Source organism: Leopardus geoffroyi, chromosome A1 (genome assembly GCF_018350155.1).
Source record: "Leopardus geoffroyi isolate Oge1 chromosome A1, O.geoffroyi_Oge1_pat1.0, whole genome shotgun sequence".
Lineage (NCBI taxonomy): Eukaryota > Metazoa > Chordata > Mammalia > Carnivora > Felidae > Leopardus > Leopardus geoffroyi.
In genome coordinates this window covers 201,934,575-201,954,307 of record NC_059326.1, presented here as the reverse complement: position 1 = coordinate 201,954,307, position 19,733 = coordinate 201,934,575, and the positions used below count along the sequence as shown (strand labels likewise).

The 19,733-nt window shown below is 36.4% G+C and overlaps 1 protein-coding gene across 2 annotated transcripts in view; it reads left to right on the top strand.

Moving 5' to 3' along the window:
- The window catches only part of PARP8 (poly(ADP-ribose) polymerase family member 8), a 184,009-nt gene that overhangs the window by 111,483 nt on the left and 52,793 nt on the right, over positions 1-19,733 (top strand). For both annotated transcript variants that reach the window (XM_045438414.1, XM_045438423.1), the window contains 5 exons: positions 148-225; positions 2,514-2,608; positions 12,177-12,237; positions 12,734-12,824; positions 18,780-18,846. In XM_045438414.1, coding sequence (XP_045294370.1) covers positions 148-225; positions 2,514-2,608; positions 12,177-12,237; positions 12,734-12,824; positions 18,780-18,846 — 392 coding nt within the window. The remainder of the gene's footprint in view (positions 1-147; positions 226-2,513; positions 2,609-12,176; positions 12,238-12,733; positions 12,825-18,779; positions 18,847-19,733) is intronic.

Below are 19,733 nucleotides of genomic sequence, written 5' to 3'. Positions count from 1 at the left end.
TTGTACTACACCACACACGTTTTTTATATAAAATCCATGTGATAAGCAAGCACAAGACCTATCTATTATGGCCACTTGCTACTTTCTTTTCAAAAGAAGGTAAACTAATCTGACCATTAAAATTCTTTTCTTAATCTGTTATTTAAGGAGTCAAGACAAAATAGTACGGTGGAAGAAGATTCTGAAGGTGATAATGATTCTGAAGAATTTTATTATGGAGGACAGGTAAGCACATCAGACCCGTCTAATACCCACTCGCAGAGTTCGCAGTAGCCCTTACGCCCTAGTGGGAATCTGTGCTTGTGATCTGAGAGACCTGTGTGTTAGTTCTGGAGCTAACTTGGAAACCTATATAATTTCTCCGTTTCTCATTTCTACATATTTTCAGAAATCAAGGTTACTTTTGCAACTCTTTGACTGTAATCACTCACACTGAAGTTGTCTTGCTTCATCACTGAGATTTTGCGGGCAGCAGCATTGTATCATAAAATAAAAGTTTTTTGACTTTTATATTTCTTAAGCATATTGGGCTCAGTCATTATTTTGAAATGATGACGATGACACTTCTAACAAAAGCATGGATGGATGGTTAGTTTTAAATAGAAGATGATTGGGGCGCCTGGGTGGCTCAGTCGGTTAAGCGGCCGACTTCGGCTCAGGTCACGATCTCACGGTCCATGAGTTCGAGCCCCGCGTCGGGCTCTGTGCTGACAGCTCAGAGCCTGGAGCCTGTTTCGGATTCTGTGTCTCCCTCTCTCCCTACCCCTCCCCCGTTCATGCTGTGTCTCTCTCTGTCTCAAAAATAAATAAAAACGTTAAAAAAAAAAATCTGAATAGAAGATGATTAACCTTTATCAATGTTGATGGTCCCTCATTACTGAGCATCCTTAATGTTTGTATTCATTGTCTTTTCCTCTTACACTGTTGTAAAGTGTTTGTTGAAAAATGTTGATGAAGAAACATCATAATTTATACATATATGAGAATGACATAGCCATATATATAAAAGAATTCACTATTTTTCCAGGATTATGTTAAAATTTTAAACCGTGGAGTTGATTTTAGGATTTGGCTATATAAGGCATCTTGTTCCGTTTCTGTAAACTTTTTTAAATTTTTTTTTTTTTTTTTTTTTTTCAACGTTTATTTATTTTTGGGACAGAGAGAGACAGAGCATGAATGGGGGAGGGGCAGAGAGAGAGGGAGACACAGAATCGGAAACAGGCTCCAGGCTCTGAGCCATCAGCCCAGAGCCTGACGCGGGGCTCGAACTCACGGACCGCGAGATCGTGACCTGGCTGAAGTCGGGCGCTTAACCGACTGCGCCACCCAGGCGCCCCTCTGTAAACTTTTTTAAAAAATTATTTTTAAGTTTATTTATTTTGAGAAAGAGAGAGAGAGAGAGAGAGAGAGAGAGAGAGATTGAGCTAGTGGGGGAAGGGCAGAGAGAGAGGGAGAGCGAGAATCTCAAGCAGGCTCCATCTCACAAACCATGAGATCATGACCTGAGCCAAAACCAGGGGTCAGACCCTTAACTGACTGAGCCACCCAGGTGCTCCATGTTTCTGTAAATTCCTTGATCAAAAAGCTTTGTTATGTTTGTTTGTTTGTTTGTTTGTTTGTTTGTTTGTTTGTTTTAATTAAAAAAAGTTTTTTTAATGTTTATTTTTTAAGAGAGAGAGAGAGAGAGCTCTCTTGTGAGCAGGGGAGGGGCAGAGAGAGAGGGAGACACGGAATTTGAAGCAGGCTCCAGGCTCCGAGCTGTCAGCACAGAGCCTGATGCGGGACTCGAACCTATGAACTGTGAGATCATGACCTGAGCCGAAATTGGACACTTAATTGACTGAGCCACCCTGGCACCCCTTGATCAAATAGCTTTGTAACTTGGATAGTATAATGGGAAGGTAGTATGTTAGAGTGGTGTTTTAAAGCCAAATTTATTATTGTGTAAAAGAATGCAGGTCAGTTTACTTTTCTGGAATCAAAAACCAGTAATTTATCAATGGAGCATAAACAAGGCTGCAGAGGCGTGAACATATACATACAACTGGGCTTCTTCTCTCCGAGAATGCCCATCCAGCAATGGGATACTTTTCCTAATGATTCTCTAACCAGTGTTGTGCTTCGACATTATGCAAAATAATCCTTCCAGTTTGGATTTTTGTTTACACAGCTAGTATTTGCAGAGGGGAAGTAAATGCTTTTTCTCGGTATAGATATTCAGTCTAGAAGTTTTCAGATTATCTGCCAGCCACTACTTTGTTCTTTTTAACATTGATCTTTTCCCTGTATCAAGGTAGTCTAATTTTCCTTTCAAGCATAGTAAGTTATACTAGACATAGGCGAACCTATGAACTTTAGCGAATATACTGCTGTATTCTCTGTATTTTTCAGTGAGAAATGTCTATGGCACAACCTGCAGGGTAACACCTGTCCAAGAGACGGTTTGTATTTGATTCTTTTGATTCTCTTCACCATCCGTAAGTCATTTCTAAACCATCCCTTTCCATCAGGTGAACTATGACGGGGAACTGCACAAGCACCCACAGCTTGAAGCTGATTTGTCAGCAGTGAGAGAGATATATGGGCCACATGCAGTTTCTCTCAGGTAAGTAAATACCTCTCGTGAATAAAAATGGAAACAATTCGGTAAGCCAGTCATTGGGATTTTTCTGTTGCGTTGTTTAAGTGGAAGTATTCTTGGGCCTAATTATATTTGAAAGTTCTGAGGACATTCTGCTGTGTTTTTACTTACACAAGATAGTATGTTTATGGCTGTAAGGATTTTTGTTTTGGGTACATGTGGTTTAAGGGTTCATTGATGCATTAAAAAATTAGTTAATTTGGAGAGTTAGTTCGATAAAATATCAGTCTTAAATAGCGTTGTAATCAAATCCTGTAATAGATTTAGCCAGCTGGGTCCGTGCTGTTAGTCATAAATCAAGGGCACATGCACGTGAACAATAAAAGTCAATAATGCATTAACCACTGAGGTCCAGAGATCACACTGTGATGTGATCTGACCCCAAAAAAAGAAAGGAAAAAAGGGACATAAATTTGCAGAGTGTTTGTTTGAATGATAATGTAGTTTATCTTTCAGTTACTTAATATATAATTTGGTGATAAATTTTGGACCATTATTTACTGCTTTTAATTATTCAGAAGACCCCACTATCCTTACTTTTTTTTTTTTTTTCTCCTTCATTTAAAAAAGAAACTCTTTCCTGCCACTATCTTAGTTTCCCTCCGTGAATCAGATCAGATTATTTCAGATTCTTTCTCTTTGCCTAAAGAGCAGCCTTCAACTTGCAGTGGAATTCCAGAGCCCTATCCCAGCCTGCCCTGGGTTCCCACCTTGCCCACCCAAACCACAAATGTCCCCGTCCTCCAGTTCTCTGTGATCCCTCTTGACCCTGGGAATTTATCTGGACTTGTTTCTTACCAAGAGGTGCTTCACTCTCAACCCCACCGCTGTTGTTATTCAAGCCACAGTCCAAAGGCCACCTACTCCTCGAGCCTTCTTTGAATCTCCACTGCAGTTTAGTTGTTCTGTCCTTCAGACTCCCATCACATTTGGCTCTATCCTCATTTATTATACTTCTCATATCCTGGCATGATTGCTTTACTTCCCCTCCTCATCCTAACTTATGTGACTGCTGGGACAGTGCAGTTGGTTTTTAAAGTTTATTTATTTTGAGAGAGAGAGTGTATGCGCCGGTGCATGGGAGGTGGGGGGGGGGGGAGAGAGAGAGAATTCCAAGCAGGCTCCTTGCTGTCGGCTCCGAGTTTGGCCCAGGGCTCGATCCCACAAACCGTGAAGTCATGACCTGAGCCGAAACCAAGAGTCAGACACTCAACTGACTAAGCCACCCAGGTGCCCCTGGGACAGCGCACTTTTTGTTGTTCGCTTTATTTTGTTTGGTTTTGATTTTTAACCATGCTTGTATTTTGGTACTTAATATAGCACAGGGGACTATGTGAAATATGGGCTGATGGATTCTTGATTGGTTCCAGTGACATCCATGAAAGATGTTCACATTATCTGGTTGCATTCTCTTCCATGGACATACCCAGATTTTGAGAGAGCAAACAAATACTTTGTTGGAAAGTACCACACAACTAAAATTTATAATTGTCAAGTGTTTCATTTTAACTTCAGAAACAAACCACCACCTGCAGCCTAAATAAGCTGGGGTTGTATGCACAGATCCACTCTTTCCCACTCCCAGAGCTCTGGTAGGTTGCAGTTGAGTGAGAATGATTGGGATTATATTTGGAAAAGCAAATATTTGCAATTTTCAAGGTTTTAGCAAATGAGCTGCAATTATATCTCAGTTGATCTCTGCTATGGCTCCAGGCTAGGGAATGTGGATATTCAGTAAGTGTGTTAGAACGAATAAATGAAGAAGGCATTAGGGATTTAATAAAAAAATAATCCAAAACAGTGACTAATTTTCTAACTTGAGTCAGAATTTGCTTAACAGCTTAAAACTTTGATCACAGTGATTTAATCCCCTCCCCCACTAAAAAAATGGATACAATTAATCATAGAATACAACATGCAATTCGACTTCTTTTCATTTGAAATACGTATTTTGGGGGAGGATTACCTTAGCACATGTTGATTGCTCATATAGTGAAGGATTTTTTAAATACATATTTCCATGCTGTCTAAGCTCTAACTATACGGTTATGTGTGTGTGTGTGTGTGTGTATATATATATATATATATATATATATATATGTGTGTGTGTGTGTGTGTGTGTGTGTGTGTGTGTATGTGAATTTGTTTCTTCAGCAAGAATTTATTAAGTACCAATGATCATCTTTATTAGTATTTTCCATTATTAATAAAATTATTGATAATTTATCAACTCTTGAAATTGGATAAATATTTGGAATTTCATTCAAATGAAATATCTAAAGTCACAGAGTTTGATTTTGTTTCCCTCTTCCGTATTTCACTTACAAGTTTTGATTCAATTTGAATTTTTTTTTTTTAATTTTTTTTTTTTTTCAACGTTTATTTATTTTTGGGACAGAGAGAGACAGAGCATGAACGGGGGAGGGGCAGAGAGAGAGGGAGACACAGAATCGGAAACAGGCTCCAGGCTCTGAGCCATCAGCCCAGAGCCCGACGCGGGGCTCGAACTCGCGGACCGCGAAATCGTGACCTGGCTGAAGTCGGATGCTTAACCGACTGCGCCACCCAGGCACCCCAGTTTTGATTCAATTTGAATCTTCATGAATATAAGCCATGTTCCTGCCTGCTGTAGACTTACTCTATCTACAGAGGATGTTTCCCGAATATATAACCTCCCAGAGGCCTCATGGTATAAAGTATGAATCACAGCAGGACTAGTCTGATTTACTTGAAATAAATACGAGTGAATTTACTGTGTAGGATGAAATACTAAGGCTTGGGCACATGGCAAAGGCAGTAGTTAGGCATAAGGTCCTGGAATCTTCTTCCTTGCAAAGTTCTTAGTCTGTTGAAAACAGACTGTTCTAATTAGCTGTTCTTTTTACTTAACTGAGGTTTATAAGAACTTAATGGAGTTTGAAGAACAAAAGTACCTCTATCTACATAATAGGCTATTTGGTGTCATTTTTTTTTTTATGTGACACCTAATGAGAAAGGCAGCTAACCACATCTAAGTTCTCTTCAAGAGATGGAAATAACTAGGATTGCTTCACTTGAGACAAAACCTCTTAAAGTCAGTTGAAGGAGGATATAGAAACAGAAACTAATGACCAGTTTATTACTTAAGTAAGTAATTTCTGCTGTACATGGCCATATCATTCAAAAGCAGAATCCTGGCTATATCAAACTGTGATTCTAAACACTGGTGACAATTCCAATCCATAGGCTCTTGTATTGGAAGTGAGTTAGGTCTCTGGGAAAAGCACGAAAAACTATTAGTTTATCAGCCTGAATGAACATGTCTCATCTTGAATAATTCAGCAAAATGAAGATATACTTATGTTTTTCATTATAAATTTTCTCCTATAGTCCTGTATTTACAAAAAAAAAAAAAAAAAAAGGATTTGATCAGTGCCATCTGAAAACACTTTGAGATTAATATTTTTAGAAAGGTGAAGCGAATTACAAGTCACAAAATTCTCATTTAGTCAGGAATGAAATGATTCTGACAATTTGCTTAGGGCGCTTCAAACTTCCAGCCCCTGTGAAATAACCTTTGCTTTATAATCATACCATCGTCTGCTTTAAAAGGTGAAGCCACAGGAGTAATATAAAATCTTTTAAAAATAAAATCTTTTGATCGTGCCTGATGTTGAATGAAGGCTGGAAGATTGCAAGACTGACTCTTCTGAGTTTTGATTACTTTCTGGGGATGGACAGTTGTAACAGGGCCTTTGGGAATTGAGCTTCTAGAGGACAGGGCATTCTGAGGAGTTTTTAAGGTTTGAGGTGATGACACTACAGGATTCAGGCTCACATACCTCCTTAAGGGAAAAAGAGGGAGACAGAGAAAGGAGAGGAGAGGGGGAGGGAAGGGGGAAAAAACCCCACATAAATTGGTACAGACCACTTTCTCTGGGTTTATGTATTTCCATTTGTAGTGACCAGTAAGACCACTTACTGATCTGGTTCCTGCCCTCCGGCATATGGCAGAATTTTATTTCCCTGCCCCTTTTAATACTATGTGTGGGCACAGCTAGTTTTGGCTAGTGAAGTGTGAGCAGAGGTACCAAAGCAGGGTTTCCTGTTGCCCCCCTGACTCCATCACTCCGGGCTCCTTGGTGACCACAGTGAAGTTGCATCTCCTCTCCGCCCTCTGGTTCCATAGTAACTATGTAGTGTGAGTGAGATACAAATCTTTTTTTGCATTAAACCACTGCCATTTGAAGAAGTTTGTTACTACAACGTACTTAACCTGCGTTGAAGTACGTCATTCATCAAAAGGTCTGGCGTGGACGTTTGCAGTGTCCTTTCCAGAATGTTAATTCTCCCAGCCCCACCTCTAGAGCCTTCAGAAAAATGGTCTGACTGAAAAGGAGGGAAAGTGATGACAGGAGGCACATAGAAGAAACAAAGAGGAGAGTATTTTCCAAAAACGCTGGCCATAATCTAGATGAAAAGCTTCAGAATGTCACCTCCCAGACAGTCACTTGTACTTTCTTCAAGCAGAACCAAGATTTTTTTAAGCTGAGGGGGAGTTGTAGCAACTGTAACCTCTTACACACTATCACTTTATATGGGCTTCCTTTTTTAATCTGGAGCTAGTTTTTAAATTCTCTCAGTCCTGTTGCCTTTTAGAGAAACTTCAGAACACTTTGGATACAATCTTGCAAATGCTTTCATCTGCCAAGATTTCTTTCTGACTACTGAGTTTGCATATTTCTTGGCCCATTCACAAACATCTCTCCCACACTGAGCAAAAAACACACATTGAGTAGGCATGCGGAGACAGACATTCAAGCTGTTGAGTTTCAGATGTCATAAGAAGGTGTATGTTTCTTCACAAAATATGTTTCTTCTCAAAATATAACTGACCAGTCATTGGCTACAAGAATTAACTAAATAGTGATAGAGTTTTATTTCCCAAGGACCTGTGGTAAAGTGTCGTGTATGCATGTGTACATGTAATTCCCTTGACAGCTAATAAGGGAAGGCTAAGATATCTAGAATATATTTTTATAACCTGCACAATCACTAATTTTGATCAAATAGTATTATAAAACATCACGACAGTATAATGAATAAGCTATATATAGTTTTACAGAGAATGAAGGACCAGCATAGACGGTCTGACGTTTAATATATTGATTATGTAATGTATGTTGTATCTCATTAAAAAGGATGCTGTCTTGGTTAGTTCCATTAAAAAATAAAAGGACGAATTGCCAAGATTTCATGTAGTGCCCTCAAAAGTACACATTCATAGAAAAATATATTTCATACATATGTTCTTAAATGAACTGCCACGTGGTAAGTACCTAACATCAAATGACCAGATTTCTGCCCAAAGAGTAGCTCAGAGGTCTGAAAAAAATTGTGGAATAGTCCTTTCTCAGTTCCAGGGTGTAACAACTACATCAGATCATTTCTGTGTTGTTCCCCTTATCTTGAAAAAGTATTCAGGTTCAATTTGATGTGATCTTTTCACAGTGAATAAATATAGGCAGTGCATGAAATTATTTTGAGTTATTATAAACCCAATACAGCATTCAGGACACAATCAGATATCTGGCTTCACAATTCAAGTTGCATTCATATTTCAGGCTTTTGACTTGATTCTGCATTTGCTATTCATGAGATCCGGGGCAACTGAAAGTTATTCAGATATAGAAGCAATCCTGATGACTGGGTCGCTGCATCTGGACAAACTGTAATCACGCTTTGTCATCTCACAGCGGGAAATGTGAAATTACTGGCATTATATAAAGAGGGCATCACAACGGAAATTGGTTTGCATATATGCAGAGCTGTTGTGAATTCTCTGAAGTGTGGCATAAAAACAAAAAGTGTAACTATTTACAGATCTACACCTGCAGAATCCACTTAATTGCAAACCTTTAATGCCTGTGCCTCCTTAGAATTCTGTATTTGTGCTCTGTGGTGGTGAGGGAAAGCACTTGTAAACCTTTATTTCCTTCTTTTTGTTGTTGTTGAAATAAATTGATAGTATTAGACATTGGGAAGATACTAACCACAAAAGTATGGAAGAAATCATATAAAGAATATTTTAAAATTCACATATTAAAGGTTTTAAAAGAATACATGCCACTGTCTCATCATAACTGTGTGATAAATTCTGCTGAAGTCTGGAAAACTCTGAAGAAAGCAGCTGTGGGTAAGGTTCTTCCTGGTGTTTGTTGTCTGTGATTCCCTTCTCTGCCTCTGAGTGCACCAAAGTCTTACCATTGTAACTAAATCCAGACAGAAGTTATTCTCCCTTGTGAAGATGGCAATGACGAGAGGAAACAAATGCCTGGTGATGATGAGGATGTGGGAAATGGTCACTGTGATAACCTGCTGTGATTGCAGATGGCCATAACTTTTTAAAATAGTAATTAAATAACATGCACAGTTAGTGTGTATAGTACTAAAAAACACATATACTTAACATATATAGTTAAATAACATATAGTTAGTATGTTAAATAACATATATCGTTTTATATATATATATATAGTTATATATATATAGTTATACATAGTGTATGTATATATAATTGCATAGTTTTCTATGTAATTGTATTCTGTTTTCTATTCTATTCTATATAGTTATTATATATATAGTTCTATTTGAATATACTTCTACTATTTATTTCACCCAGTAATTCTAGAAATTATTCTATGAGAAGACAGATGCACATAGATTTTTATCTAGAGACTTTTTTTTATCCATATTTATAGTGTAAAAAACATCAACAGCAACCGAATAATTGTATAATTGTTTTATTATACAATTGTATTTATACAAATACAACCATTTTTTTTATAATTTTGAAGAGGACTTTATCATATAGAAAAACACTCATTTTAGAAGAAGTGATAGAGAAGGACAAAAATTTTTGTACACCACGTTATCCTTGTACATATATTTCCATATATATATCTTTATGGAATGAGATGTAAAAATAACTGTCTCTGAGTCGTAGTATGACACATTGCTTTTTGTTTGTTTTTCTGTTTCTGACATTTTATGAAATGAGCCTATACTACCTTTATAATCAGAAAAAATAGATAATGTTTTTAGAAAACATAACATTTTTTACAAAATAAGTTTTACCCACAGTCTATAGTTAACATGTAAATACTTTTTTCTTTTCTTTTTTTCTTTTCTTTTTTTTTTTTTTTTTTTACTTTTTTGGTATTTCGATTTTACTTAAAAACATTTTTTCATTTTGATGTATTTTTGGTAATCTGCTTGCTCCAAATAGTCCATTTTGGAACATTTCCCTCAGGGTAGTAAATATTTTTATATCAACTTCTTTAATATTGGGTAAAAAAATTGTTTTAATCATACCAGTGTGCTGTAGTTTATTTCTTTCCTTATTATTCAATATTCATTTCTTTCCCCAATTTCTGCACCTAACAAATATCCTCCTGGGCAAAGGTTCCCACATATTTGTTACAATTATCACCCCACTTAAACATCTATTGAACATCATTAATAATTGATCCTCATCATTACATTTAGTGGTTCTTCCTTTTAACTTACCTAACAAAAGGTACTGGACTTTTATGTTTATGAATAATTTGCTGACGTTTAGGATCCGCAAATTATGACCACTGGGTCAAGGGTCCTGTTTTTGAATAGCCTGTGAGCCATAGATAGTGTTTGCTTTTTAAAAGGTTTAAAGAACAAAAACAAAGAGGAATATGTGACAGAGACCAGAAAAGGCCTGAAAACTAAAATACTGTTATGACCTTTGCACAGAAACTTTACTGACCCCTGAACCAGAGGCATTAAAGAGATGGTTTATTTCCTTGGTCCTTATTCTTGCCATAGTGTCTGTGTAATTTCATAAATAAATGGGAAGATCTTTGTATCTAAATGTGCATGTCAAATCATGTCCTAATTTGCATAAGGTTATATTCTTATCCTTTATGAATAACACAGATGTTTTGATCCATGCAGTGTTTTTGAAAAATTAATTCCTATGTGAATCATTTTTATCCCTTTTGTTCTTTATGTAATCTAAAAATATTATATGAAAGAACAAAAAGTATAATTTCATAAACAATGAAAACGTGGTCAGGGTTTTGATATATTTTTAAGGGGGCAATGGAGAAACTACAGAGGCTAAGTTTTTATATTGTAATATGCTGCTTTTTGTGTGTCACAGACATCAAACATCACAAACCCCTTTGATTCCTTTATCTGTCAAATTACAAAAAAACATTTAATCATTAAAGATGTCTTCTCTGAACCCCATACAAGTGCCACAGTTGTGTATTATGTTAGCTTTACTTGAATATATAATACACAGAAATTGTCATTGAGTACTTACTATGTGCCAGATACTATACACAGCTTTGAAATTGGACATGAATTCAATGCCTGACTTCCCCACTGACTCCTTATCTGCTCCTTGGTATCTGATTTCAAGACTCTAAACCTCAATTTCTTCATTTACCAATGAGGATAATAATCGTATCCTTGTCATAAGGCTTTGAGGACCTAATGAGAACATCCATTAATAATTGACTTGGTTTCCAACAGAGTGATAGTGTATTGAATATTGAACTGATTAATCACCTGCATAAATAAATAGAATATATGTGTTTAAACCTTGGCTATCTACAAAGTGATGATGGGTAAGTTAGGGACTCAGTTAACGCATATAGGAGTTAGAGGTGGTAGGTAGTATCTATAGTGTGCTATGATCACATGTAGGTAAAATCCTTAGGTTAATTTCTGGCACATAAGTGCTTAACGTTTATCATTTCAGTTATCTGTATAATTCTATCCCGCACTGTGTATAACATTTGTGACTTTGTAATTTTGTAAAAATATAAAAAATACAGATACGTGTATAGAGAGAATATGGAAAAGCTATTGTTTTTATATTCTTTAATTAACTTTAAAAAACTCTGGTGGTTTCCGCACTACCTGGGCTGGAGAAAAGGTAGTTTTCAGAATGTCTTCATGTGGCACATACTATTGTTACTTGCTTTCATTTTGATGTATCAGACTTTTAGAACTTCCTGTCAGAACATAATGACATTTAAGTGGCAGAACACCTGGGTCCATTTCAGAACCACTGATGTTTAGCATGGAAGGAAAAAATCGTGGACACGCTGTTGTGACAGTAAATTATTTCCCCACCCCTTCAGAAACTCCTTTTTGAAGTGCCTTCGAAGCAGCTCTTCAGAGAGCACAATGAAAACCAAGTGGTCATATGAGAAGATTGCTTAATTTGCCACAGAGAAATGGGGATGTTTGAACTTACGAAGCAAACAGTTCTTGAATTTATGTATGCAAGTGTTTGTACATATAAATAGAAAGATGTCTAGATGGTATAAATAGTCACAGAAGACAGCAGTCCCACTCCATGGAGTTAGTTAATTCGTGTCCCCGGTCACTTCTGAGCTGTTGGCAGAGATGAAGGATATGAGTTCTTAATTGAATTTTTGACTTAACCTTGCACACATTATCTTTTAAGGACAAGGTAAAAATTAGTGTGAATCTTTGCTTTCAGGGAATATGGAGCCATTGATGATGTAGATATTGACCTGCATATTGATGTTAGCTTTCTTGACGTAAGTATCACTTTATACAATATGATTGGTACATTTAAACACTTATTTATACTGTCGGAAGAAATTTAATATTTGTTTCTCTTATTAGTTACATACTGATTTTGTTAAAGTGATTATAAAGAAATACTATGGCTGAAGAAACAGATTTGGCATACACATAAATAAATAAATAAATAAATATGTTATATATATATATATATATATATATAAATACATACATATATATTTCATTGTTTCTTTTAATATATTCTGAAACTTATGGGCTCTTATTATAATATTTCATTATATCTTAAATTTTCACTTTAATTTTCAAATGTAGGAGGCAAAAATTACGAATACTTTGACTTTCTTTTCCAAACCAATAGGTTTTGAGGTAATTTGTGAGCCTTAATGATTTATGTATTTCTTCAAAATAAATCAAATTTTTTTTTCATTTTGGGAAAACAATTAAGATTTTTAAAAGATGACTAATTCGTCTTTTGACATATTTGCACAGGAGGAGATTGCTGTGGCTTGGGAAGTAATTCGAACAGAACCTATAATTGTCCGACTACACTGTTCACTTACACAGTATTTAAATGGTCCAGGTTAGTTTTCCTTCTATGTATTATTTTAAATATGAATTAATTGTGCATTAAGCAAAATGTTCATCTGGTAATTATGAACATAATTGGCAGCTATCTTGATAATGGTATTTAAGTATACTTGCGTCCTGACAAAGGTGGTTTATTGTTTGTAATTTAATGGAAACAGAAACATGTAACGTTTTAGTTTTAGGTTTCAGAAGTTGACAAATTGCTGTGAAACAAACACAGTAAAACCTAAAAGAGAACTTTGCATACAAGCTCAGTAAGTATATTTTGGATTGCTCTTAGATTTAATTATTTTTGCCCCTGATTCTGAGATTTAATTTTAATGTTTACTTATCCCACCTCTGATTACTGATGAATTTAGTGTAACTATAAATATAACCTACTTCTATTTTTGAAAATAGAGATCTTAGTAATATTTTTGTTTTCCATTATCTTTTTTTAAATTTTTTTTTAATGTTTATTTTTGAGAGAGAGAGAGAGAGAGAGAGAGAGAGGCCAAGCATGAGCAGGGGAGGGGCAGACACACACACACACACACACACACACACACAGAATCAGAAGCAACCTCTAACCTCTGAGCTGTCAGCACAGAGCCCACCATGGGGCTTGAACCCATGAACCATGAGATCATGACTTGAGCCGAAGTCGGACACCTAACCACCCAGGCGCCTCTGTTTTCCACTGTCTTAAGGGATGATTTCGTTCTTTCTCAAGTGATAACTATTTACAACAAAGGATGCTGTTATTAAATCTTGACAAGACTTACTAGATTAAGATATATTTCCCATACAAATACACATGCCTGTGCATGTATTCAGATGGGCGTGCACATGTCTACGCATGCATGCACACAGATACACTGTATCTACTTGTGTCTTCCAGTTACATACTGCCGCACAACAAACCACCCCAAAACTTAGTGGCTTAAAACAATTTACTGTCTCTCTCTGTTGTTTGAACTCAACTGGAGTCCCCCATGCTTTTGAAATCAGATGGTAGGTGGAGCGTATGTCCGTTGAAAGGCTCTGCTGGGTTGGATGCCCAAGATGCTGGACTTTGAGATATCTAGTAATTGATGCGTGTATCATCTTGGATATCAGCTGGGGCCTCTTGACTTGAGTGTTGACCTTGCATCCACATGGCCTCTTCATGTGGTTTAGGCTTCTTGTAGCATGATGACTGGCCGTTGTCCAAAAGCAAGTGTTCCCAGAGACAGGATGCGGATGTTACCTGGAAAGAAGCACAGTGAATCTTCCACTGGATTGTATTGATCAAAGCAGTTGAAAACGCACCTAGAATCACTTCTTAAAAGTCATGGCCATCTTCACGTGTACTTTACTGTGATGTTGGCACGTTTTCCTTAGACGTATTAAAGAACTTATATCTACTGTTAGTTCTTACATAAGAAAAATATCTGACCTTTCAAGTTGATGAATATATAGGAAGGTCTCTCATTTTGAAAAAGTTTCTGTTGAGTCAGTTCTTTTCTATTTTTGCATAATGAGACAATGATTTCTACTTCAGTAGTCAACACTGCATGTAAATAACATGACATGATTTAACACCAGGCAAAGACAAATAGATGTTACATATTTTTATTGTGATTATTTAAAAATGTATAAAAATGAGGGGCGCCTGGGTGGCGCAGTCGGTTAAGCGTCCGACTTCAGCCAGGTCACGATCTCGCCGTCCGTGAGTTCGAGCCCCACGTCAGGCTCTGGGCTGATGGCTCAGAGCCTGGAGCCTGTTTCCGATTCTGTGTCTCCCTCTCTCTCTGCCCCTCCCCCGTTCATGCTCTGTCTCTCTCTGTCCCAAAAATAAAAATAAACGTTGAAAAAAAAAATTAAAAAAAAAATAAATAAAAATGTATAAAAAAGTAATAAGGAAGAAAAGGAATTACTCATAATTCCTCTATACTGAGAACACTGTAAATAGTTTGGTGTTTCTCTTTTCTGTGCACACATGGTTTGTTTTCATAAAGTTAACATTGAATTGTAGAATTACGCACCTTAATGTAGTGTCATGAAACTGTCTTCAACTCATTGAATTTCTAAAATAGAACAATTTGTAATCTCTGCATAATATTCCACCTTCCAGGTGTATGTGTTTTTGTGGTTTTCCTGGATACTCTGCTGTATGGCTGTTTTTTTCTTTCTTTAGGGATTTGATACGTGGCCACTCGATTTTATTCTGATGGTGATTAGAAGAAAAAGAAACTCTCATGTCTGACCTTTTTTTTTTTTTTTAATTATCAGAGTTAGAAGCAAAATTGGGTCAGTTCATCTCTGCTCACCCTATTCCGTCTGTGTGAGATGAAAATGTGGCATACTTTTATGTAATCTTACCAGTGTTACTCAATTTTTAAATATAATCTTGAATTTTAGGCAGAGATTTTTCCTTCTCAGTATCTCTTTAAAAATTTGTTATGTTTGCATGGTTTTATAAATGTTCTAACAATTATATTCTAATTCCTATTTAGATGATTTTATTGTTCAGTACGCATTCTTTGGTATTACAACTCATCTATAATTTAGTCTTCCTTTTTTCATTTTTGTCAGTTGATTTGCCTATTTAATAGTTTGTAAACCAAAGAGACATGAGGGTGATGCTTCCTTTTTTCATACCTGAGAATGACTCTCTGTTTTGTGAACAAGACAAATTTGACCTGGTAGAAGTTGATGGGGTCATAATAATTGCCTTAAAAGAGGTAAAAATACTTCAGAGACCTCTGCCAGTTTGTGTCTGAAGTGTTTTAATTTTGTTCGTTTGTAAGACACTGGTTTTGGTGTTAAGTTTGTGTTTTGTTATGTGTACTTATTGGGCTATTTTTTTCTTTTTTTCCTTAATGGTATCTTTTATGTATTTCTTTTTGATTGGTACACTTCAGTCTTAACTTACCTCAAGCAAGTTTTATGACTAATCCAACATGTAAACTGACCTAGTTAGCAGTTCTTTTTGAAAGCATTTATTCCTAGGTTTTGGAAATGTATGAATAATACTTACTTGAGCTGTAATATTTGGCCAGGGCTAATATGACAGTATATCTGTTCTTACACCTCCTAATCCACTCTAATATTAAGGATAAGGATTATTTTCATTGTACATGAAGAAATACACTTGAAATAAGACATGAGTGTTATAATTCTTATATTATGTATTTTCTTCACAGTTATTCGTGTCTAAGTCTAGTTTCTGATCTGAAGCACAAGACTGCTTTTAGTTTAAAGTGATAAACAGCCAACATCATTAAAACTGTTTTTCTGTGCACATCATCTCATCAATAGTACCTCTATGTTTACATGATCAGAGCGTTAGAATAATTTCCAAATATCTTAAGCAGCCTTCACTTACTGCCTTTCCAATGTAATATTTACTTTTCCGTTAAAGGAAGATTTGTTTGTTGTTTTTAGTTTTATATATCAGTATAGTTCTGTGCTTTGGTTTTTTTTTTTCTGCCTGAGGTCACTAAGTTTAGCTAAATTTAATCATGAGTACTTGTTTGCTAATTGTTGGCTTAATGGGACTTTTATATTCCACTTTTAGTTATCAGAAGGCTATTTAAAATTTTTTATAAATATTAATCTAAAAACAATTTTAGATTTACCAAAAAATTGCAAAGGTAGTACAGCATCCCAATACACTCCACATCTAGTTTCACGGTTTATTAACACCTACTGAACACATTAAATGCAATTAATTGTAATAGTAATGTAAGTTTTATCACTGGAATCTCGGAACATTTTTGGAAGTAACATCCTGTTGTTACTCTCTCTTTCAGTATATTCTAAAATTTGGGTCATTCAGATTTTATCTCAATTGAGCCAATGTTTGTAACTTACATTTCCCTATAAGATTTATCATTTTGGTAAAATGTTGACGCTTATTTTCTAAGCGTTCATGGTATGAATAAGTTTGGGTCTTTGTGTCATTAGTTTATAGGATTAATTTATATATTCTGGATGAACATTTGTATCTATCATCTCTCTTTTCTCTATCTGTATATCTTACACAATTTCTTCCAGTGAGTATTTCAGTTCTTCTAGTGCATTTTAGATTTTTCTACATTTTATTTTTAACCAGGTCCCTTTTGTTTGTCTGCCTCCATCTCCCCACTTTTTTCATCTGCCTGTGAAGAGATTGTGCCTTCTTAAATATTTTTTTATAAATTTTTTTAATGTTTATATATTTTTGAGACAGAGGGAGACAGAGCATGAGCGGGGGAGGGTCAGAGAGAGAGGGAGACAGAATCCAAAGCCGGCTCCAGGCTCCAGGCTCCAGGCTCCGAGCTGTCGGCACAGAGCCCGATGCGGGGCTCAAACTCACAGACTGTGAGATCATGACCTGAGCCGAAGTTGGACACTCAACCGACTGAGCCACCCATGCGCCCCCCCCCGTTCTTAAATCTTTTTTTTTTACTTTTTTTTTTTTCAACGTTTATTTATTTTTGGGACAGAGAGAGACAGAGCATGAACGGGGGAGGGGCAGAGAGGGCATTAAATCTTTTAAGAGAGACCACAGCATGTTCCAATTTTGTTATCTTTCTCTTAAAAAAAATAATTCCACCAAACTTTCAAGATGTTAGGGTTTTTTATTCATTGTTGAATTTCTGTAGTCCTGGGTTTGGAACAGGGACGATTAGAGTGTCCACTCTGTTCCTCACTCTATATATAAGGATTAGAATGCTTTCAGGAAAGGAACTGATAGATGATACTAACACCAGTTTTCTTTGATCAGTAGAGTGTTTGTGTCCCAGAATAACAGCCAACACGGGGGTGAAGCAATTGGGGGTACCAGTTTGGTTTACACTGTCAAACGTGCATAGTTTGTGAATGTCCTTTTAACAAGACAGTTCACCACCTCCACTGATCCAAACCACAGCATCTCTTGTCAGTTACTCTGATAAGTTCCTGAGCGATCTTGCTACTTGTACTATGTTCTTTACAAAGATCCTACACTGCCAACCCACAGTCCTTCTCAGATCCTCTCTCCTAATGTGGTACCTTGTTCACTTCTCTCTGGCTCCACTGGTCTCCTTGCTGTTCCTAGAATATTGAAGCACATTTCTTTCTCAGGGACAGTGCCCTGGTGATTTCCTCTGGCTAGGACACTTCATCCTATCTAGTGTTGGAACCTACTATGCCCATACAACCTTTACTCCAAGACCCTTTCCCTTTTTTCTTTTCCTCCAGAACCTTTACCACCATGGGGCATTCCGTCTATCTAGCTTTTGTCTGTCTCCTTACACTGCACCAAGGCTTCATGGGGCAAGAAGACTTGTGTGTGTGTTTTTTTGTTTGTTTGTTTTGTTTTTGTTTTGTTTTGTTTTTTACCATTCTATCTATAGTGATTGGTGCAGTGGACACTCAGATATTCTTTAAAACCTGTGAATAATGAATGGTGAGTGACTTTTTTTGACAGTTTATTAAATTCACAAACATCATAGTTACCAGCTTACAGAAATGCATATACCTGGTAAAAATATGAAGCACATGACAGGCTACCCAGTGAAAAGAAAGTCTCCTATGCCTCGTCATACATTGTTTTATTGTAAAAACAAAAAAAGGTTGTGTATGTATAAATATGTCTCTCCTCCACTTAAAGAATCATGTACAAACTGTCCTACACATTGCCATTTACACTGCTGTATTTTTTGGCCATTCTTCATCATTATACATATTATACATTTATATACACATATATTATGCATTAGTACATGATATGTCATGACCATGAGTGATCTCCAAAATAAATAGCAATGTATGTAGGAATGTGTGTATGCTATTTTTAAATATGTATGTGTATATCACTATGTATTGTGTATTATATAATAGATAAACATATATGTTTGTGTACATACTATAGTTTATCATATATATTACTTTGCAGTCATTCCTGGCTGATGGTTCAGTTTTAACTCAACATTTTGACTGATTATTTTTTCCTTTGCAGTGCCCACTGTGGATGTCTTTCAGATTTCTACAAAAGAGCGATTTGGATTGGGACATCAGCTAAAAAAGTAAGTTTCCCAAGAATAAAAAATAAATTTCTATTTCGCTCAACCCTCTCCCCCCATTCTTATTTAATAAGAGCTTTTTGAAGTGAGTGCCTCAGGAGAGGAGTTCATCCGTTACCAAGAGCTGCTTCAATAATTCAGCTGGCAGAGCTCACCTTTAGAACAAGGCTGCATTCCTTCTGTTTGCCCACCCAGGTCCACTCTTCGCCCTCCAACACCCTGCCCTCTCCTGTGGAGGCTGATCTGTGAGGGTGCAGGTTCTAATGTGTTGCTGTGTCTCAAATGTGACCAATAGAGGAGGAAGCAAGTATAAGAAGGAAGTATTTATTGCCTTTGGTTTCCACCCTAAGAGGTCCCCTTGAGTTGACTAGTCCTTCAACTGAAGCTTTCTTTTCTACTCTAGGCCACAGCCTTTGCATGACTGACTCTCTCTCTTACTGGATTCTATTACTAGTTCCCCGTGCTTGCTACTGGGGCCTAGAGGTGGTAACAATTAGGAGCCACCTGCCCTGGGCTATTGTACTGTCCTTAGTTCCTAACCTACATTCTTGAAACATTCCATCTTTAAATAAACCCTTTAGTTTCTCTCTGGACCTTGACTAAAGCAATGGATTTATAGTGTATAAACAAAATTATCCAGTCAAACTGACTTTTAAAACATACTAGCATATAGTCACAATACAAATTTGTTAAATCCTATCCTATACGTCAGCTTTAAGAATTTGTATTACTGGAGAATTCCCAAAGGATTATTTATTCTTCTGAATATACAAATTTTACCTCAATTTATATTAAGAGAGATCATTAGATTATTGTTATGTTTAAACACATGGTTCACACCCTCCATAATGATGCAGTTGACGTGTTCATCTATATTTTAATGGATTTTA